The sequence below is a fragment of the Harpia harpyja genome, chromosome 3, assembly GCF_026419915.1.
Source record: "Harpia harpyja isolate bHarHar1 chromosome 3, bHarHar1 primary haplotype, whole genome shotgun sequence".
In the NCBI taxonomy this organism is placed as follows: Eukaryota; Metazoa; Chordata; class Aves; order Accipitriformes; family Accipitridae; genus Harpia; species Harpia harpyja.
The window spans coordinates 68740490-68763419 of NC_068942.1; the positions used below are offsets into that span (position 1 = coordinate 68740490).

At 39.9% G+C, this 22930-nt stretch overlaps 1 protein-coding gene across 4 annotated transcripts in view; it reads right to left on the minus strand.

The window, feature by feature from the left end:
• Positions 1-7956: 7956 nt before the first annotated feature.
• Positions 7957-22930, minus strand: part of BCL11B (BCL11 transcription factor B) — a 97034-nt gene continuing 82060 nt past the window's right edge. For all 4 annotated transcript variants that reach the window (XM_052783117.1, XM_052783115.1, XM_052783116.1 and 1 more), the window contains one exon: positions 7957-15153. In XM_052783117.1, the coding sequence (XP_052639077.1) occupies positions 13142-15153 (2012 nt within the window). In that variant the 3' untranslated portion in view covers positions 7957-13141. The remainder of the gene's footprint in view (positions 15154-22930) is intronic.

Below are 22930 nucleotides of genomic sequence, written 5' to 3' on the forward strand. Positions count from 1 at the left end.
CCTCTTTTCTTACACCTTCAGATGTCGCTTGCCATAACAACACATCTACCCAAAGGATGGTTGTTCCTTTAGGACTGAGGAACCAGATCAAAACCCACCAGAACTGGACTCAGGAGATCTCCACAAAACTTCTAGTTACTTCACGGAGTTTTTTGTACGACCTTGAACAAGTAACTTAACCTTTCTGTGCTTTAGATCCCCATTCATAAAGCTACTATAATAACAATTTTTTCTCTTACTGTTTTTATGTAAGCTCCAGCTTTGCTTTTCTGAGACAGTTATAGTATAGGGGGTATTTCAGAGGCATCAACAATAAAGTATTTCATTTTCAGGATTCCCCATCTTTCACTAATAGGCTACATTTGCTGTGTAGGATGCTTACAGCAGCGCTGCTGTCTTCTGTCACCATTAACCCAGAAGAGTGGTCTGCTCAAATGAGAGACAATTTGAAAGGAAAGAATAAATACACTTAATGAAACCTGACAGGTACCTTTCACACCTTTCCAGGGAAAGACATTAATTGCCCCCTTTGCTTTTAACTGTCCTACGTTGATATTTTAAAATAGATCAATATAGTATAAAACCAGTATCTTGATTGCTTGAACTGTATGTTTAATTAGGCTAATTTGCATTTTTCTCTGAGTTAAATTAAGGGCTAAATTCAGGTCTGGTGGAAGGAGGAGGAACTCTTTCCAAGATTATGTTGCACTAGCTTACACCAGGTCTGAATCTGGTCCACGGGTCTCTACTTACGTTTGATAAATCCTGGGTGAAGGCAAGTGTTGCCATTGAACTCCCTTGTTTAGTAAACATTTTAAAAAATCTTTGCTCTTTTAAGATGACAGTCAAGGGAGCCATGACCACCGATTTGTAAGGAAAGGAAACGTTTGCCAAGGAAAGGATTTGAGAGTTGCATAAGGTGAAATTCCTTGTGAAGGTACAGTGGATATGTTTCTTCTTCCAGGTACCATGGAGGTGTATGAAACCATGGAGGGGGAAAACATCTTTACAATGTGTTTTTCCCTACTTGAGAGGAGTTGTCTCCCTCCTTCATTTTGCCTCCTTCTTCTGCTCTTTTTTGGATAAACAATCCAAATTACTTCAATATTTCCTCATCAAACATACATTGTAGACTTCTAATCATTTCCTTTGCTCCCTTCAGGACAACGCTCAAACTGGCCTACATTTTTCTTGAATTTTAACCCACAACTGGATGTCCAAAGTGCTCACTATGCTGGACAGAGTGGACAGCGTACACCATGTCATTTGCAGGCTTCTCTCTTGTTGATACATTCCATGGTGGTGTCTGCCTTTTTTTTGCAACAAAATGTTATTGTCTCCCTGTCACTTGTGATTCTTCATACCTTTTTTTTCTGACCAATGGCTGTTTAGTGAACTTAGTGAGATATTAAAATCACTTTGAACACCACCACCAACCTTCAACACACTTTTGATCTCTCCCAACTTGGTTTGGTGTGCAAATATAATGTGTTGTCTCCAGCCCAACATCTAAGGTTTTAATGAAACATTGCACAGAACTGCTCCCAGTACTGACCCCTTAAAACCTGCTCCATTTTGAGAGTGGCTCTGTGTCTCTTTCTCTCCCTGAACAGTAAAGGTACCCTGAAGAGAAATTCAAGAGCATGTAGGAATTCAAACAAACTGAAATATGATGTGTGTCTGGTAGACACAGAGGCAAGCCAAACAACACTTTTTACTTCTAAGTATGCAGCTTGTTCTAGTGTCCTTTGTGCTCAGAGGATCTGAATTCATTTTTGCTTAAGCTCCTGTTTTGCTTAAGCAGCTATCATGTGGGAGAACTGCAGAAGCTGATCACCAGTCCTCTGGGACAGGAGTGTTTCACAGGGACCAAGAAACTTCCCTTGAGGTACGATTACCTGTACAAATTAGTTCACATATTAACAGTTTAGGGAGAAGTCAATGTCCAGTCTTGCGTGGCCAGAGGAAGAATGACCAAAACCTCATGTATGGGGAAACAGCATGGTGAAGAGAAAACTATGGGTTTTACATTGAGGAATCAGTCATCACTGGGATTAAAGTGGCAACATGAAATCACGTCTGAATAACAGCTAACAAAAGAAACAGTCTCCAAGTATGGAAAATCATGTGAACTATGTGGCCAGAGTTTCTGCATATCAAGACAAGTACATACTTCTGGGAAAAATTGCTCGAGAGATTACATCAGACTGAAATGACAAAAAAGCTACTTAATTCTGCTGGCTGATCATTCACATACATCACAGAAGTTCCTACTGACATGCACAGTCTACCTAATTTACCAAGAGCTACAGGTTCCTACTACTCTTTTTGAGGATTGACTTACTGGGGAAGTCACGCTCAGTACCACAAAGCAATCAGGGTAATTTGGTTTAAAACACTTCTTGCTTTAAAAAATCTGAAGAACATCTTAGTCGTCTTGAAAAATAATATTTGAAAATATATCAGATATTAAAACCATTTACCAACCTGGGGTGGATAGCACAAACTTGAAAATAATTCTCAAGTTATTTATTATTCATCGTCTCAGATAAGTAAGTAAGCCTAGTTGCCTTGGCACAACAGAGCAATACTAATTTACACCAGGCAATGTCCCATTTTGGTTTGCTCCCCCACAAAGCAGAATTAGAAAATGTGTTTCTCTAACTTGCTACTAAAAAAAAAAAAATTAAAAAAAAATCTGCTTCTGCTTTCAGATCCACATCTGGGAAGAGAATCCATCTTCATAGGCATATCCTCATCGTCATGGATGGACAAGACATTCTACAGCCATGGTCAAACATCTGTTGCAGAACAAGATGTGCCAATTGAAATTGTACACCTGAGGTCCTCTCCTCTTCTCAGACTAGATTGATCTGCCAGCAGAAAACTGGCTAATCTACCTGACTTTGCATTAGAGTGGGTGAGGAGCACCCATGCAACTCTTCTACAGAAAGGATTAACTATGGCAGAGGAGTAAACTGCAAATACTTCACATATCAAACTTCAAAACTAGCACATACATAGAAACATTTTCATCAATGAACATTTTTCATAGAGAGAGACATGACTTTTGACTCAAAATGTGTTTTCCTCAACCAGAAAGTTCATGTTGTTAGTCGCTGGTAGTTTGGACATTTTAAATAGCTACGATTTCGTACCATTACCTCAAGAGTCTTTGCAATGAGCCAAATTACAGATCTAAATTTGAACCTCCTGCAGGTAGCAAGGTTTCCACCAGGGTGTCATTCTGAGAGTTTCTCCATAGGGCTACTGGAACACTTATGAGACCTATTGATCTGGAAATAACTCTGCAGTCTTTCATATCTAGTGAAATGGTTAGACCACTGTCCTGGCCATGTGCCGTTTAGCCTGAATTTGTGCTATCTGTTGGGTACAGTGATGGGTTTCTAGACCTGAAATATGGGGAGTTAGGACTTCTGCCTCTCTTTAGTAAAGATGAGGCTAAGCCACAAACTGAGAGAGGATGAGCCTGGCATTCCAATTTCTCTATGTTCAAAAATGTTCAGACATTAAAAGTAATAATTTAAGCCATTGGAATATAAGCAGAATAATACCTATGACAGGAGACTGTTTTTCTAAAATACCTTTGGACCACTGCCTTATTTTCAAAAGCCATTTGGAATTGCAAGGCTTGTTAAAAATCATTAGATCTTAGAACTCAAGTTACCTCTAAAATAGGATTTAAACTCCCATTTCACTTAGGTATTTTGAAACGTCTAACAGGCTTGATTCATCAATGATCCTCCAACACATTACTTTTTTCTGAACATTATTACCATGTGAAACATTATTTTCTCCCTTGTTTATATCTCTTAACATCTCCTTCCCTCTCCTCTTCTAATTTTGTAATTGCATCAATTCGTTCTGTCAGTCATTTGGGGGTATTTTGCAGGAATAGTGCTTTTCTCAGTGAAGCTGCATTATGTTACATCATTGCTAAGAAGTCAAAGTATTCTGTGATAAGTGCCTGGTTTCCGATTAGATTGCTGCAGCCGCATCCTGAATAGAAACTACTATTGTTATCAATATCAATTTTCCCTGGTTTTGCTGATGGTTCATATTGGGAATATATCATATGAAGACTTTACTCCTTTGGCCTCCTGCTTCACTCCAAAAATTATTCTCACTGTCACATCATGGAGAGTTAAATGATGAGAGTTTGTTCTGGAGTGTTTCCATGTCTGCTCAGCTTTTATAACTTATCTTGGTTTCTCTCATCTCACCCCAGTGGGAAGACCCATGCACTATGATGAGTGAAGCCCAACATCCCTCAAACACACAGGTAGTTTTATCCATCTTTTCATATAAATTAATAAATATAGTGAGAAAAAGAATTATAAACATACCTCCTAGTGGTAGTTTGGTACTGTGGAAACTTCACATGCCCCAGATTAGTCTGGCTAGTCACTGAACTTTGCTTTATGATCTATTGGTTTCTAGTAAAAAACAGCATCTTAAGGATTTTAATAGTGTCTAGTAAAATGTTATATATATGGACATTGCCAGCACGCAATGGCTACTCCAATTGTGATTTCTAGAGGGAAAGCAAGGGGTCTTCATTTATCACTGTAATATCCATTTCAAATCAGCTTTGCTAAAGTAACTGGCAATCTTAAGGATATAGTGCTGTGGACTAAAATTAGCTCAGTTACACTTGCCTGTTAATTTAGGAGAAATTTGAATGAAATCAATATTATGCTTTAGCTTTCTAGAAGTACACTTGAAATTTGAATCTAAGTTATGTACACAGAGATGTATACATAGTTTTTGCACACTCATGCATATAACTTGTTAGTCATTGGACATCCATTCTTTATGCTTAAAACATTTTTGAAGAGCAATGTGTATTTTTTGCATTACTGTAATTCCTAGCCAGTTTATAGGAATCATTAAAACATGATTGTTTCCCTTCACATTTTCATTAGCTTTGATGTTTTCTGATGACACCTATGTCTTCTACCATAATCAGCACTGGCACTTGCCAAATCTACATGAAAATACGTAAGTGGTCTTCACTTGCACAGGAGGTATTTCACAGGTATCCTGACAGAATAAGAAATAAATGAAAAGATACACATAAAAGGAAACCTATGTCTAACTTCTGTGCAGAAAAAGTAATCTGTAAATCAGTACATTGTCTGTATAATGCAATGGTCTCCTGATTAGTACGGGAAATAGAAGAATTAGGATATCTTTTGGAACTAGCCTCACTCTCAAACTACAGTCCAACAAAGCCCTGAAGCACATGTCCATTCTCAATAAACGTAGTACCATATCGTTATATCCTGTGATTAAACCCACGGGGAAATGGACAGTGACAAAACTGGCTGAAGAATCTTTTCTTACCAGGCAAATTTTTTTTCAATGGGTAGGTATAAAATTATATTTGATTCTGTTCTGCATAAGATCCTGTTTAGGAAAAGTACTGAAAGAAATAATCTTGCATTGGTAGTGGATGGGCAAAAGGAGTGAATAGGTTTTTTCCAGCTCTAACATGTGTGATCCCAGAGAACAGTCTGTCATCTGTCAGACAGTGAAATGCATGTTGTCATTGAGTAGCTAAAGGTCAGTGTTTAGCTGAGCTAGGAGAATAATTCAGAGCAAATCAACTATTAGGCAAATGTTGCCTCTTTTTTGCTTACAAGTTGTCTGCAAATAGATCACAATTTTCTCAAATATATTCATTATTCAGAATTATTTCCTGAATGATTTTGGTGTATAATTATTGGTCTGTTCACAAGCCTTTCATTTTGAGTTTTCAGGCTGTTTTAATTGGATGTACAGTTCACATGGTATCCTTCTGTCCTTTGATAGGGTAAATGTAACTCTTTGACTCCACTTTCTCGTGGAAACATCTCAATTATGGAGTTAGAGTTCAATGGCCGCTGCTATTCTGTTATATGTTCTGATCATTTAAGTAAATTTTTTGTATATAAAACCACTAAGCCAGATTCAATCCCATGGAATACTTATGTAAATCAGGAGTAAATCTATTGAATCCAAAGAAGCAACATGGTGTAGAATCAGTGTGAGGAATAAGGCCCTTGAGAAATTAAATCACCTTTATAACACGTTACTTCATTATAATAACTACAACGCTGACTTAAAGTACCTCTCCTTTCATACCAAAGTTTGAACTCCATTGGTTTCATTTGGATTTCACGAAGATTTTTCTAACCCTTTTTCCTTTCTTGATTATAACAGAGTTCTTCTTGGGTTACACAAGCATGTGTGATACAGGAATATCCAACCCGAGGATGCTGCAGAGAGACTCATTTGGATTTAGTTGTTTGCAGCCTTGTTTGTGTGATTTGTCACATTTCCTCTGTCAAAGGGCGTAATCCGGCTTTTTCCCTCATGCCAACATGTGAGTAATCAGGGCTCTGACAGACAAGCTCTAGCAGATCCAACAGTAATGACTTAAGGCATCACTACTTCTAGGAGGTCCATGCTTCTCCTTGCCGGGCAGATACCACCTCCCCTAGCAGAGGCAGTGGACAGAAAGTCCCCTCGCACCTTCAAGCCCTCCTGGCCACAGGCCAGGGTGCACAGCAGCGGCTGCTGCCGCTCAGTCTTCAAACATCGCTTCAACATCTGCAAGGCCTGCAATGCCTTTAAAGCTGACAAAATGACACAGCAGTGTAAAGCTCCACTAGAGTGAAGTCATGTTTATGGGGTGTCAAAAACACCCCATTCAAATGCAAACTGTACAAAATTTAGAAGTAAAATGTAACAGCCTTTACGGCTCACTGCAGAAGGTATTCAAAATGAACATGGCATTTTGGGAATTACAGCGTGAACTATTGCCCAATATAATTGTCAGCGTCGGGTTCTGATTTCATTTTCACTGGTTTTTCATGAGTGCAACTTTTCAAAGCCTGTAACTTTTATATCACTCTGAAGCCTTGATCCAGCAAAGCACTTACACACATACCTAAATTTAGATTGTAGATTCAGGGAGCCTGAGATCAGGAAGGGACCATCTGTAGGAGCTCTTCTGTAGCACAAACCACTTAGCTTCCCCTCCTGACTTCTGAGTTGAGCCAAATACTTTAAAGTCCAGGAGCAGTTCCTTTGAAATGAATTTCAATTACCCACCTGCTTTGAATCACAAGCCTGTTACATGGTTTGTTGGACCAGAGCCTCCAGGAAATCAGAATCTGGTCTCCGACACTCCAAATCTTTACTGAGCTTTCCAATAATGGTTTGAATAACAATTCTCTCATTTAAGATTTCCATGCATTTGCTAACAGGTTGGCTTGATAAAGAGTATCAGGACAGTGAACTGCCTGTAGCTGTCAGCTCTTATCCTCAAACTGCAAATTGTGCAAAATTCTGCCTTTAACTGCGCATGCCTTCGTCCCTAGCTGAGGAGGAGGAGCAGATGTTTAGCTGCAGTTACGTTTTGGTGCTTCTCAGATAGTAATATGCAGTCTGTGGCCCAAATTCAGCTCCTGCTTAAATTGGTAAGCATTCTCCCTGTTTGCATTGGCATGCAAGAAGCAAAACACGTTAACGAACTTAGGTGCATACAGCACATAGTTAAGTTTATGGGGATGGAAAGGAACACAAGAGCAAAGCACATCTCACCATCTTCAGAAAACTGTGCTAATTGCCCAAACGTAACATAATTTCCTATGAGAAAGTTGACTGTTTCAAGCATTATTCTACCACTTTCTCTCAATACCCCTACTCAGGAAATACTTGACATTATATTTAAATCCAAGAGATGTAAGCAGGACTTGAGCATCTGCTTAGCATCATGCAGGTGCTCACGTGTCCTCCCCAAACAAGAATTCTCTCCTGATCAACTGCCACGAGAATCGACAGAAAATACAGCACAAGCTCTATCATCTGTACTGAAGCTTCAACTTCTCACTCCCTTCTTTTTACCCTTTCCCACCCCTCAATTTCAAAAAAACAGGAAAGACAAGATTTGGAGATCAAGTCAAATGTCCAATTTATTTTTATAACTTGAAACTGGAACAAACGTTGTTTTGAACGAGCGTACAAATGAAATGGTAGACACATGCTGAACTCAACATTGTGACAATAAGGGGAAAAAAAAGAGGCCAAAAATCTTGTACAGAGAATAAAAGGAACAATAAATATTTCACTAAGCCATATTGAAATGACCTCCAGCCATCTCAACATTTTATCCATAATAAAAAAAAAAGTGCTCTTGTTTTTTAAACAGAGCACAAATACCAAGCAATAATAAATAGTTCCAAACTTGTAGTAAAAGACAAAACCTCCAAGTAAACAACAAAAGCTCATACAATAAGTAATAGAAAAAGGTAATAAAAATATTTTGCCTTGCCGGTACAAATGCAAACAACTTAAATCAACGTTACTTTGCTTTGCAGTTCTAAAATACAAAGAGCACCATAAAAATGAGTTTGCCTGTGATAAACAAAACCTTGGACTGTCTTTTACATAGGACTGGGATGAAATGCTGATTTTTTGACCCTTTCCTTAAAAATCAGTATTTTTCTTTCTAAAACCAGGTTCTCGGACCTGTCCTGTTGCCAAGGGATTTGACTGGAGTTTTGCTCTGGACTTCAAAGGCAGCAGGACTAGACACAATGAAAGTAATAAATTCAACCTTAAAATAATAATAAAAAAACCTATTTAAATTGTGAAAAGAACTATGGCAGCATTCTAGCTATTTTATGTCTATGTTATATTGTGCTTATGGCCTAGTAAACTACAGTTCTTCTAAGCAAGAAGAAAAGGAGGGCCATTTCATTATCACTACAGTCTGCAGAAACACAACCCTTGTGCTTTTGGGTGACTTATTGTTAGTTTCAGTGATCTAAGTCACAAAATTAGACAACTGCTGGTGTTAGCTATCCTGGATAATTAAGAACAACAGGGAGACTGGAGCTCCTAAACAACTTACTTACACTAAAATGAAAGGTGAATTTCTTTCTTAAATCAACAAATTGTGGACTGAAAATATGCCGTTAACTTCTGATCTTCATTACACTGATGCATGTCCAAGGGATTCTGCTGAGTTCTGTGACATGACTCTGGATTTATACTAACGCCAGAGATCTGAATTTTCACCAAAAAGTGAAAATGTGCCTTTAAGGGACCAAACTCCAGCCTCAGCTACACTGGAGTAATCCAGGACTAAGAGTGATGAATAATTCTTGATTTATATCAGTTTAATTGAGATCCAGAATTTGTCCAGAAGTCTTAAGGGTACGTTGTTCAAGCCAGGAAGACATATACCTATCTGTTAGGTAGCTGGACCAAATTCTCCCTGCTGTCACACCCATGCCTCTCCAATTGCTCCAGCAGTTCTGCACCGATGAAAGCAGCAGAAGAATTTGGCATAGCAATAGGTTTTTTTGTTGTTGTTTTTGTTTTAAGTTTTACCGTCACTTCCTGCAAGAGCGGTGAGCATTTTCTCCTTCTCCCCTTCACTAGAGCTTCAGTGCCTCTTCTGCCACCTGTCTTCCCCTCGACCCAAAAGGGAGAGAGCGTGAGAGAGAGAGAGAGAAAGAAAAGCAAAGAAGAGAGAAATCAAAAGGCACAGGATTTCATCCCAGTCCCTCAAACATTCAGAAATTTATGGAATGTACAATTAGGAGTGAACAGCAGCAAAGCAGCTAAAAACATGGACTGGCAAGACCTGTACACGGAGTAGGTCCTGTTCTGACAGGGAAGAGGAGGGCTGTGCCTGGACCAATTTTACTTCAACCTGGTTACAGCTGTACCAACAGCAGACCATTTTACCATTTTATGTCGAAGTGGAAGCAACAGCTCTCACTTTTTGCTATAAAACGACTTTCTTCCAGAGGACGGTGGCAGGGTGTGGGGAGCAGTGAGGTGGGGGGTGGCCAGGACAGGGAAGATGTGTTGGACATCTTCTTGTTTAGAAGGGGCGGAAAAAATCTCATCTCTCTCTCTCAAATCTGCGGGGAAGCTGTGGGACATCACCCCAGACACCTTTATGGGAACAGAATTTCATTTCACATGAATAGGCAATAACCATCCAGCCTGGTTCAACCATACCTGGTAAAACCTTGATGCAAGGGGTCCAGGCAACTTTGAAGTTATTTAGAGCCCTGTGGGAACAGCACTTTTTTGTAGGCCATTTCTGACAAAAAAAATATATATACAACTAAAATTATCTGTGAACAACAACAACAAAAAAATTAAAAATAAAAAAGCACTTAATTATTTTGTTTTGTTTCTTTTACTCAAAGGTCGTCTAACAACCCCCTTTTTTCCTGTACAATAAGGACTTCACATACAAATTTTTTTTTATTTTTGCAATATTTTATCCTGCCAAATTAAAAAAATATATTATGGCAGCCTGTTTGTTTGTTTTTATTTTTATTTCCAAATTCACTAACAAAAAGGTACATTAAATCCCTTTAAAAGGACAAGCGTACAGTTAAAAAATTACAAGCTTCAGTAAAAATACAGCAAGTGCCTACATCATATGAATCAACCAATATCAATATCCATTCCAGAAGGGGAAGGGAAGGGGGGAAGGGGAGAAAAAAAGAGAAAAATAGGTACAGGTCAGAAACGTGATTTTTTTTTTCTGCAAAGCAATAACAATATTAAGCACTTTTTTCTACATACTTTTTCTACATGGTGTAGCAATCACCTTTTAATCCCCAAATACAAGATTCTATACATTTTTTGAAATAAAAATTCAACACCCAAGGCAGAAAAAAATTTACTAAAACTCAAGACTTTACAGTTACAGTGACAAGAACAAATTTATAGACCCACCATTTAAATTTTACTGCAACATTTTCAAGGAAAAAAGAAAAGGGATTTTTTTTTTTTCTTTCTGGTTTTGTAAAATGCCCAGGCATTCTCCATTATTACAAATACTGGTCCACTTTTACAGTAATCAAGAAATTTTAATATATATAATATATACTAAAACCCCGTCACCAAAAGAAAACAATATACACATGGCCATTATGGCATTTTTTTTAATAACCTATTAAGCAAACTTTGAAAAAAAAAAGATTGCTCAAACACACATACACACAATTTCTTTTTTACCCTTGTATGTATTCAATACTGTAAACGTATTTTAAGACAGAGTGCACTAAATTTAACTTTAAAAAAAAAATTAGCCGTTGTTCCTGAATTGTTTTTTCTCATTCAATGATAACAACTTGTAATTTGTGTCATTTGAGTTTTAATTCAGCAGTAAATCATTTCCATTCCATTTCCTAAGCAGCGTTGTCCTGAAAAAAAAAAAAGGCTGAGAATAATTCAGCTAATGGATGTCCGAAGTTGTGCTGGGTATACATCTTCATTTGATTGGGTCTTATGGCATTTTCATGTCCACTATCTTCAACCAGTAATTTTTTTTTTTAAGTAAATGTGGCTCTTTTTTTCTAAAGAATGTACTTTTCTTGTTTTACTTTTTTTTTTTTAAAAGTCTTTTCATTTCACAAAAACGTTTTGCATTTGTCTCAAGAGACTCAAATAGGAAGATCAGTTTTCAAGGCACTCACGTCAAATTGAATGGCAGTAGAAAAACTGTCCAATAAATTATTTTTATTTATTTTTCTTTATAGTGCCAGTATTGTGAATGCCATGCTTAGCAACACTGACACTTAATCTCAGCTGTTCCCTTACAGTTTAACCCACCTTTGGGCCAAGTAGAAGAATATGATGTAATTTCTTGTTGAGAAGCCATTTTTCTCTTAACCACAAACAAAAGCTTTAAAGTGCGGGTCAACATAATTAAAATCTCTAACCATAATTCTCCACCGTTTGCTAATATTAGTCATAAAAGGCTTTAAAAAATTTGGAATTTGAAAGCAGAGCAGGTGCATTTTTCTTTTCTTTACTTTTTTCTGTCGTAATGCTTTTATCTGAATACAATCCCATTCTGTTCCTAATTAAGCCAAGGGGAAAACTCTTACCGGCTTCAGTAGGAGCAGAATCTTGCCCAGACAGGTAAATAAACTAGAATTTGTTTTTCCCTTCCTTATAATAACATCATTGTACATCATATAAGATAGTTCTAATGATTCTATTCATAAACCAAATGCCTATGAGTTGAGGCTTTTCATTGAGAAATTCACACTTTCCCATCCTCTAGTAATTATTTTGACTACAACAACTCTGGACTAACGTAGATGTCCTGAACTCAAATTTATGATTTTGCAGTTTAAAAAGAAAAAAAGGTGGCATTCGGCTCCTCCAAGTTCAAAAAGAATATTACAATACTCAAGATGTACTTTCGCTGTCTCTGGGAAGAGTGGCAGGAGGGGAAGAGGGTGGGAAAGACACCCCAAAAAGTGACAAAATGGCACCATTATGTTGCCATAGCTTTTAACAACAGGAAGGAACTATCTGATAGTAATGCACAATTAAGAATGTTTCTGGTTTTGGAATGTAGCTGCCTTCTACTCCTATGTCTTTTTTGTTGTCATAACTTTAGTGATGAAATCCATCTAGAAAAGGCCTCTATCGTCAGCAACATTGTCAGTGCTACATGTTTGATCCAATTGCAAAAGAAAGTGCTAATTTTAAAGATTGTTATCCGCTGTATAATTTTGTTTTCCCTAATCTTCAAGGTTATTTAAGAAGAGGAAAGGGAAGAAAAAAAGAAAGACAAAAAAAAAAAAGGAAGATTTCCGTTCAAATGCTGGCTTCTTCACAAGAAATTACACACACTTAGCTTAAATTTCAACAAAGCAGCGGCCCAAAAATTATAATTTTAAAAGATATGTTTCTCCCCTACAATGCAAGTAATCTCAGGCTATGACTGGGTAAAATTAAACAGGGATACCCAACAAAATTTTAAAAGAAATTTAAACAGAAAGAATAAAAAAAAGTACCTGCACATGCCAAAAAATTACAAAAACCCAATAAATACAGAAATTATTGCACAGTTAAAAGGCTCCACAATTTTTACTGCCTTAATCAACCCTCGGGTTTAATAGAACTTTGTAGACACAGGTTACATTTAAGTGCCAAAGTCTGGCACCTACCATAGTTATGCTAAGTTATGTTTACGGAGGCAAGTTAGGTCATCTTTTCTCAGTTGGCAATAGTTAAACTGTACAAATAAAATGTTACCTAGACCCCTGAAATTTAACCTAGCGGGGGCGGGGGGTGGGGGGCCTTAGCTTCTTTCTGCCTGCTCAATTTTGACGTCATTTGTCAGCAAATGTTCTCCATGCCACTTTTTCATGTGTTTCTCCAGGGTGCTGTAAACACTGAAGGGCATCTGGCAAATGTCGCAGCGGTAGACCTCCTTCCCTATCTGGCCATGCGTTTTCATATGGCGCGTCAGCTTACTGCTCTGGGCACATGCATAGTTGCAGAGCTCGCATTTGTAAGGCCGCTCTCCAGTGTGGCTCCGACGGTGCACCGTCAAATTGCTGCAGTTCTTAAAGACCTTGCCACAGTACTCACATGTATCGCTCCTGCGCCCTTCCTTCGAACTGGGTCGCCCGGGGCCGGGACCACTGATGTGGGGGGTGCTGCCTCCGCTCGCCGTGCCGCTGCGCCCTGAGAGCCCCCCGTCCAGCATGTCCCCTGGCGGGGTGGAGAAACGCAGGCTCCCGTTCTCCGACGAGTGCTCGGAAGAGGTCGCGAAGGGGGATTGTCGGGAGTCTGTGAATCCGAGGAACGGATCCTTCATGAAGTGCCGCGATGCTGCGTACCCTACCAGCCACTGGGAGTAAACGTTTTCGGAAGGTATTATCGTTGCTGGTGGCAAGTCCAAATCTTTCTCTACCTTTATTCTTTTAGAGGAATTGTTTAAACTGGGGCTCGTGATAGGCGTCGGCTTGCGGGGGAACAAGTTTGGGAAGGGTTCACCCGGGCCAAAGTTTCTTCCGTTGACCGTCCCTTCCTCAGTGCGGTCCAGCTCTCCCACCACTGAGTCCTCGTCGCCTGGATCTCTCTGACAGAGGTCTCGGGGACACAAGTCTCGCTGGTCAGAAGACCTTTTCATGAAGCTACTCCTCTTCTGTTTTTCAGCTAGCATGTCGTTATATTGCTGGATGGCACCTAGACTTACATTCTCGATGACTTTTCCCAGGACGAGGGATTTCTCATCCGGCAGCGACTTGGAGCCGTTTTCTCGGTTACGACTCAGCTCTGAGTCCATACTGAAGCTCGACTCTGGCCGGCTCTCATTTTCGAGCTCCTCTTCCTCCTCCTCCTCCTCTTCCTCTTCTTCATTGTCATGGCCCAGGGAAGGATCGCTCTCGTTCCTGAAATCTGCCTCACTGGATTTCAGTCCCTCTCCAGTGAGCTCGCTTGTGCCCGGCTCTGGGGAGCTAGTGGTGGACAGTCCATCGTCTGACCTGCCCGTCATGGAGCCAGCTTTATGCATATGCGTTTTCATGTGGCGTTTTAGCTTGCTGGCCTGGGAGCAAGCATGGTCACAGAGCTGACACTTGTAGGGCTTTTCTCCTGTGTGACTGCGCCGGTGCACGATAAGGTTACTCTGGAACTTGAATGTTTTCCCACAAAATTCACAGGACTTGCTCTTGGCCTGAGGCTGGGGAGGCGTAGTGCTGCTGGGGGGCATGGGGGGCAGCGGTGGGGTGCTCAAAAAAGGTGATTTAGGACTCGGCTGGAAAGGATTCAACAGGCGATGCATAGGGTTGGTGCGACTGGGTGAGACTGGCGGAGGGGTGGAACTGTTTCCTGCCAGCTCTCGAAGCCTTCTGGAGAAATCCATCGCTGGGGACTCAATTGCCATGGGGTTTAAACGCATAACTCTGTCAAAGGCACTGGGATGCTGGGCAACTAACCCCATTTCTTCGGCACTAAGGCGATGTGGATCCAGATGATGACGAGGCGGTGGGCTGAACAGTGGAGGCGTGTTTGGGAGCCGACCCTCACCAAAGCCAGGGTGTTCGCGCAAGATGGGTCCTGTCATCCGCAAAAGATTGAAAGGGTTGTTGTCTCCAAGGAAATTCATCAGCGGGGACTGTGCAACAGTCTCCGGTCCCAGAGGAGGAGGGATGGTGATGCGTGGAGTAAGGGAACTGTTTGAAGGGCTTGTTTCCAGGTAGATGCGGAATCCATGTGTGTTCTGGGCATGCTGAAGCAAGAACCAAGCACTATTAAAAGGCTGCTTGCATGTTGTGCAAATATAGCTTGAAGGCTCATCTTTACCTATAAAAGAAAAACAGAAAGAACACTCAAAAAATAATACAGCGGAGAACATTTAAATACAGTTGGCATGCACTTTATTTTGCTAACACATTTCCTCCTTGGCATTTCTGAAAGAAGGACTTAATTGCAATGTATTGACTGATATAAATTGTTGAACAGCACATTTACTCACCACACTTATTCACTTAACATGTATGACAAATATCACACATACGCATCGGTGCTATATACGTTTATATCTTCTAACTTGCAAATAAAACCTTCCTTTATGATGCATAAGGATCCAAATCCTTTCACGTGTTTATTCCACAAAAAGGAACTTGTTTCAAGGGATTTATGACTACAGACAAAAAACAAAGAAAATGCAGTGTTGTAGGTTTTACAAGGCACCTGCAAGAAGCTTCAGTGTCATTTTCACTCTTTCATTTTATATTTTTGTATACTCATGCAGCAGTCCCCTGAGATCTTGCTGAATTTAATTTATACATGCTTCAGTCATGCCAGCACTTCCATTTTTAAAATACTATGTAGGTATTTAGCTGCACAAGTCCTATTCAAGTCAACAGGAGCTTGGAAAGCGTACCCTTGCATAAACCACTTTGACTTTCTTTTTGCCAAAACACCAAGAAGCCACTCAAATGAAACATCCGGTAATCAAAGCTGACAGCACAGTTGCAATTAACAGTAACAAACGTTGGGCCGTGCTTGAACTGGGTCCCAAGAATTTCTGAGCCTGAGCCTGCCCTCCAATGCAGAAATGCTCACCGGAGCCAAAAACATTGTTCTGTTTGCCTTTCTAGCCTCTTTGAACGACTGCATAAAGGTGGAAAGCATTCCTTTAACCTTGATTCAGCTTTACATAAAGGACAGGTGTGGACAAGTCTGCACTACAGTCATAATTTTGCTAGCTAGAAAATTCCAGTCCTGGGCACGATATAAACTTTGTGCTATCTTCAAAAAGCACTTCCCCTCCGCCCCTCCCAGACGCCCTTCTTTTTTCAATGCCTCTGCAAGACTCTGATAAATTCATAAATATGTGTCAACTTGAAAATCACGATCCAGGATTTGTTTTGTTGGGTTTTTTTTAAACGAGGGGGAGGTTTCCTGAAAAAAACAACTACCCATTTTGGAAAATCTAAAATTAATTTCTTGCTTGTTTGTTTGTTTATGAAAGCACATATTTTGGCTAGCAGTGGCCCCACTGCACCTAAAGGCACTAAACTTCCTGAAAGTTCAAAGCCTGAACCAAGCTTCCCGCCCGACCCGTATCTGCATAACGACCCAAAGGAGGCCCGATCCCAGCCCCTCCACAGGAGCTCAGGTCCAAAGCTGAACTACATAACCCCTTTCTAGATTGAGGAGACTGCAATTCGTAAAAGCCTATTGCTTGAGCTTGAAAATGAAAATTTATAAGGTGAACAGAACCGTATTACTGAAACTACCTTTGTAAAGAGGAGGACTGACTCATAGCAGTCAAAAAAAAAAAAAAGAAAAAAATTCAACTCGGGCACACCAGGCGAAGCAGGATTGCTGCTGACTGAATTCCCCTCTTCTGGCTATTGCAGGAATGGCTGCTGCTAACAAAACCTACAAAACCTTAGACAAGGAGGCTAGATTATGTGCCTACCTATCAGCCTGTCAGTCTATCTAATCTTATCACCCAATGAACATCCATAAAAGCGTAAAGGAAAAAGCATCTATCAGATTGAGACTTATTTACAAAGGTAGGTGATAAATGTGGTGCAGCTCCTCATGCTCCTATTGATTTAGTAGGGCTATTGCTGTGGATAGCATCTTCAGACCCCAATTTCGGAGAAGCCGGCTCTCCACAGCCAAGAAAAAACATACACAACACAGTGGGCATTTCTGCCTGGCTGACATGGCCCCTGTGCCCCGGCCCTGCACGTTGCGTCGTACGGGACAGACTCAGTTGCTTTGATTAATCTCTAACAACCGCTATTAGAAAAAACACAAGTTTGGGAACTGTACTCGGCTTGGAAAAAGTGCCCGTAACTGCTATTGACAGTAATGAAAGCCACATACAATCACAGAGAGGAACTGATACATTATCCCTTAAAAATCTACTCAGCGCTGAGGCAGTTAGGGAATTTTATGTCAGCTCTGCAGCCAAAGCAACAGTAAATGCTCCCATTATTACTTCAAATATTTAAATTTCTGTTTCTTACAGAAATATGATGAAAATGTCTAGACCTTTAACTTTTCTTGCACGGCAACATGTGTAGTATAAAAAGTGACAGAAATCACTGAAGCAGACTAAAGTATATAACGTACTCTGTCAAAAGCTTTTTTTAACAATATGTTTTACCTCAGCTCACCCTAGAATAGATTTTAATAAAGCCCCTTCCAAAGTGTGATCTAATAGCAAATGAAGTGCAGCATCTTACAAGGTCATATATCTTCAAATTAAAGAGTGCTCTGCACCCTTCACCTTCATTTTATCCACTCTAATTAATCGATTTATTACCCACAGCTGTTCGATTCTTTCATTTTTAAAGTCACAGCATGCATTCTTCTTTGTTGTGGGGTTTTTTTCTTTAAAAAAATAAAGTGTGTGAGTGTGTGTGCATGCATTCTCCTTGCTTAGCTCAAGAGCTGACAGGAAGAAGAAAACAGCTGTGTATTAGACAACGACGACGACAACAGCAACACGTTTACTTCAGCAAAGGCACATACGTAAGGAGAAAAATTCCTGAGCAGTCTGAGGATCAAGGCCAATCTAAAACTGAAATGGCTGATTAAAAAAATTACCCTCAAAATGGCAGCTGGCTGGATGCTTGCTACTACATGTTACATGGAACTGAGATGTTTTGTTTTGTTCTGTTCTCCAAAACTTCACCTCTGTGAAATTCAAGTGAGGAAAGTAAATCCCCCTCCTTTTTAGTTTTCTTTCATACAGAGCAAATTAGTGCTATTAGTGATCTAAGATTTACAAGCTAGCAGTCATAAAAGAGTCTTCTCTTCCTTTTTGTTTTGTTTAGCTTTTATGCTCCTTAACACTCCTCTTCAGGAGACCCCAACACGGCAGCAAAACTGACTGCAGGCTATCTGGCTACCGATCTCTGACTGCTTCAGGAGTGTTCATGTGTGCATGCCTGTGTATATATATGTTTTAACTTTCACAACCCTGAAAGACTCTCCTCAGACTCCCCGTTTAAAAAAAATGAAAAAAATAAATTAAAATGTTCATTTCCATATTATCACTTCATGGTTATCTTGCCTAGAAGTTGCCCTGAGCAGTGTAGATGCTCACTTTTAAGAACAGAGCAATGTCAAAAAGTCTTTGAAGATCCACTCCAAATATTTTTATATTCAAAAACTTGCTAAATATTTTAAACATGCCCAGAAACAGCCATGTATTGCTCAAGAATGATCCTTATATTTAATAATGCAGTGCACCTACACTATAAAACTCTTTGTTATAAGGCTACTTTTGATATATGGCTATCTTAATCCCTTGCCACCTGCACTGAAGTCTGTCTAAATACCCGCTTTATGACAACTAGCTGTATAGGCTTTGCCATATGCAGTCTTTATCACTTTAGCACGTGCTTGACTTTTAGCATATGAGTAATCAACATCAGTGAAACTTAAGCATAGGCTGAAGTGCTCTGTTGGATAGTGATGAAATTATTCATGTGCTTAGAGTTAAGCACAAGCCAAGACTTTATTAATACTGTTAAATGAATTGCACATGGATTCAACCCTACAGTCTGTAACTAGGCATGATTTTCAGGGCTGATGGCTCAAGCATAATCTTTTATCTTTACATTAGTTGGTAGATAGGGTGTATGTACTGAGATGAGACATCCAGGCCACAAGCCCCGAGCAGTCAATAGTAGCTTCAAGGTTGCACTAAAGCCAAACAAATACTGCTGCTGAAGTTCAGACATGAGACAGGTTTGTAGGGCTGGATCCTACTGAGACACAGGTCTATAGGTTCAGAAACATTGATTTGAAGGCTAGGAAAGACTGTGAATTTAAAGAATGAGAGGACTGGGATAAACCTTAAGGGTTGCCCTTGTCCAATTCCTGACCCAAAGGATGTCCATATCTACGCATCTATTCATATCTACGGCAGATGCTCCATTTATCCCACTTCAAAGGCCACCTGGATGGAGAGTCTACAACCTTCCCAAAGTCTACCTCATTCCTTCTCTCCTTTACCATCATGAACATTCCCCAAATGCCTAATCTAAATTTTTTCTTCCTGCAATTTAAGATCATAATATTTTTTCCTACATACATGTACATGAAAAACATAGGAAACAGTTTAGTCTGCACCTCACATACAGATATCATCCAGCCCAGCGATCTGCAGTTGAACCACTTCGTGTCTTTCAGCACCCCCTTCTCCCAACTTGATTTGGAAATGCCAAGTGAGAGAGAGTTCACTATGCATCGGAGTAGTCTGTGGCAATGGTTGACTACCTTCAGTATTAAAAAAACTGTCGTCTTTTCGATTCAAATTGCTGAGTTGAACTGCCAGCCATTAGATCTTGTTATGTTTTTATCTGGTAGATTAAAAATCTCTCTAGTATCTTCTCCCTAAGCAGGTAATTATAAACTATGAACTTACTGAATACTCTTGCCTTTTCTGCGTATTATGGCAAACGATGGTCTTTTCCAGAAATATTAAAACGTGTTCCCTCCATTATTGCATGACAGATCATGTTCCATTCAAAATGTCAAAGCAATAATGAGCTTTTTTGTCTTTCATGAACAGTACAAAACAAAGGTAAATTCAGATCCTGCCTCCCAAATTCTGCCCTTACAGGGGGCAGTGAGAAAAGACAGTTCGGTTTTCCCAGCCCAGAACAAGAGTAGCCTGGGTCTGTGGACATTCATCCCACTGCACCAGGCAGCCTGAATCCCCTGACTTATCTGTCCTCTGCAGTTTCACTTGTATCATTTAGTGATACGCAGATCTTCCTTGCCCAGTTGGTACATTACTTTCTATATACCCTGAATGCTGAGCGCCTTTGCCCTGGAGATAAATTTCCCTCAAAATATCCTCAGTTATTCTGGATACCATCAAACAATAATCAGTGTGAGATAAGAACTGTTGAGAATTCATTATTTTCTGCTGGGCTACAGTGACATCCAGTGCCTTACGAATCCTCCCCTCAGCATGCCTGAATAATGCCGTTAGCTGTAACAGAGAACAAACTCCCCCCCCCCCCCCCCTTTTTAATCACCCACCCATAACCCCTGCCAAGACTGCGGTGAGGACCTGCAGTCAGGTCCACATAACCACTGCCATTCTTTACCTCTAGCAATACTTTCCAGATAATGTTTCTGGTTCCCTTTACAAAGTTACAACAGCAGCAATAAAAATGTTAAGGAATTTTAATGCTGCTTTACTGCACCTTTAGAAGTTCAGGAAAAGTAGAAACTTGCAAGCTTTAAAGAAAGGACACCTTTTATTGTAGCACTCAGGAACAGACATGTATCAGGTTCCTACAGTCTTTCCACCAATGTTACTCTCTTCTCCACCACTCCATTTTTAATGAGCATTTAAATAATTACTCCTTGTTATTATGATGGTTACTCTAATAATACCAATAAAGGTAGCATGGATGCTCCATAAAAAACACACCTTTAATTGAATTATTATTAAATTAAAATGCCATAATTGAGAACACTAGTTTAACAAGTCTCCTTATAAGACCAGCTGACATTAAAGGGCATTAAATACTGAAAAGATTTAGTGTTTCATAGTGAAGAAAATACACGGTTATACGTGGTTTGACAGGTCACCTAGACAAGGGCCAAATACTTTCCAGGTGTCTGCAGTGTGCATCTGCAGTGTGAACTATATCGGTTCATACCCGATGCTTGACTGGGTATGCAAAAGTATCTCTAATATAGGTATTTCTGCTGAAGAGGTTTTATAAGCCATATTGCCACTCTAAATTATCCAAGTTAGCAAGAAGATTGACTTACATATGTTTATGATTAAATAAACATATGCTGAGCACACCCAATATCAAGAGTTTTACCCTCCCTGCACTCCCTGGGGTGTTTGGCAGTGCTGCTACCTCCATTTCAGTGGGACTGACAGTCTCAAAAAAAAAAGACGGAAGTGTGAAGTAGGGCCCAAGCCTGGGTGAGGATCACCACTGCCAGTCCAATGCCAGTCACTAGTTTTAACACCAAACGCAAAGGAACCATTTCTCTTTATACCTCTCTTCATTTTCATTTTGTTTAGATCGCAACACGAGCTGAAGATGTAAAACAAGCGCAACTCCTCTATCCATCCCCAGAGCTAACACAGTGCATCCATCTCTACGCTGCCTTGTCTAAAGAAAGGGCTCAAGAGAGTCTTGCAGCACATCCGGCTGAGGCTGATGGGGACTATCACCAACAATTCATAAAGTAAGCATCAACTAGCAACTAAAGTTGGTGTTTTGTGGCTTAGCAAGACGCCTGCAGTCTCACAACGCAAGCACCTCCAATTCTCCACTCAGATAAACAGCCACTCTCTCTTGTAAAGCTTAGCCGACCTGAAGCGCATGTCAGTCAAGAAGAGGAGATGGAGGTTTAGGTTCAAGAGCCCAAGCATGAGGGGCCACAGAGCCTGTCATCATCTGGAAATGGGGAATCTCAGGATGAGGTTGGTGAAGGGAAAGAATGTGACAGGGAAACAAAAATGAAATGTTTTTAAGAGGTGGATGGAAAAATAAGGGTGTCTGAAGAAAGGAGGAGAAGTAACCAAGCAGTGTTACTTCTCAGTAACAGAATCCTGTTTCCTCCCATACTAGGCCCTGTTCTCTTTTTCTGCCTTGCCTCTTGAATAGCCTGTCTCCTCCAGTGCCATCTTCAAACAGAAGAATCACGACTTCATGCAATATTCTTCTCCCACACACTGCCTGCGTGTTTTACGGCTTTCTCCATCCTGTTTCTACCTTGACTAGTGAGACTGCAAGTTCTCTACAGAGATTACACAAGAAGCTTTACGCCAAGAGAACCTACAAACCCCACAAGACCCTCTCATTCCAAGCACTGATTTTAATTAGCGATGCGAATATTCTCGAGAGCATTTTCCACCTGTTGAAAAAGATCTACAACAGCACTGGTTGACACCAATATTAAAATATATTAACATTACACTACTATTAGTAAGGTACTGTTAATTCTTTCTATGCTAAAGCCAACTACCAAACTCAGCCTTTGGTGGACTAAATGCTGCCCCACTTTTGGGAGCCTATTTTATTTTCTGAAGCCATTTGTGCTTTTCAGCCGTGTTCCTTTTCTATTAGGCAGGACTGCAAATTGTCTGTTTATCATTCTTGTAATAATAAATATCTTTTCTGTGAAATGAATTATTTTATCATACAAGTGGAAAACCAAACAGATTAATTACCAATCACATAGTCAAAAAGTCAGACTGTCATGCTGTCTGTCTACAGCCAATCCTTTCATAATTCCAAGAACAAAGAGCATGAATCCTTGAAGGCTTAGAGATATCAACCCGATACCTTAAAATCATACTCTTAGCCAAACTCTGATTTGAATTACCCTGCTATGAATTCAAAGTAGCTCTGATGGCCACCATTGCAGACTTCAAATTTTTCCAGATAAGCTATACCAGGTTATCACAAACAAGGATCTTAACTAGGCTTATATGAATATACCAAGTTGTGATTTTTTTTCATTAAACTTTCCCCAGAAGCATTTTATATGTCCTCTCTAGCATTTATACTTACAAAAAAGAAGGAGACTGCAGGCAGACTACAGTCATGCATAACACAAACAG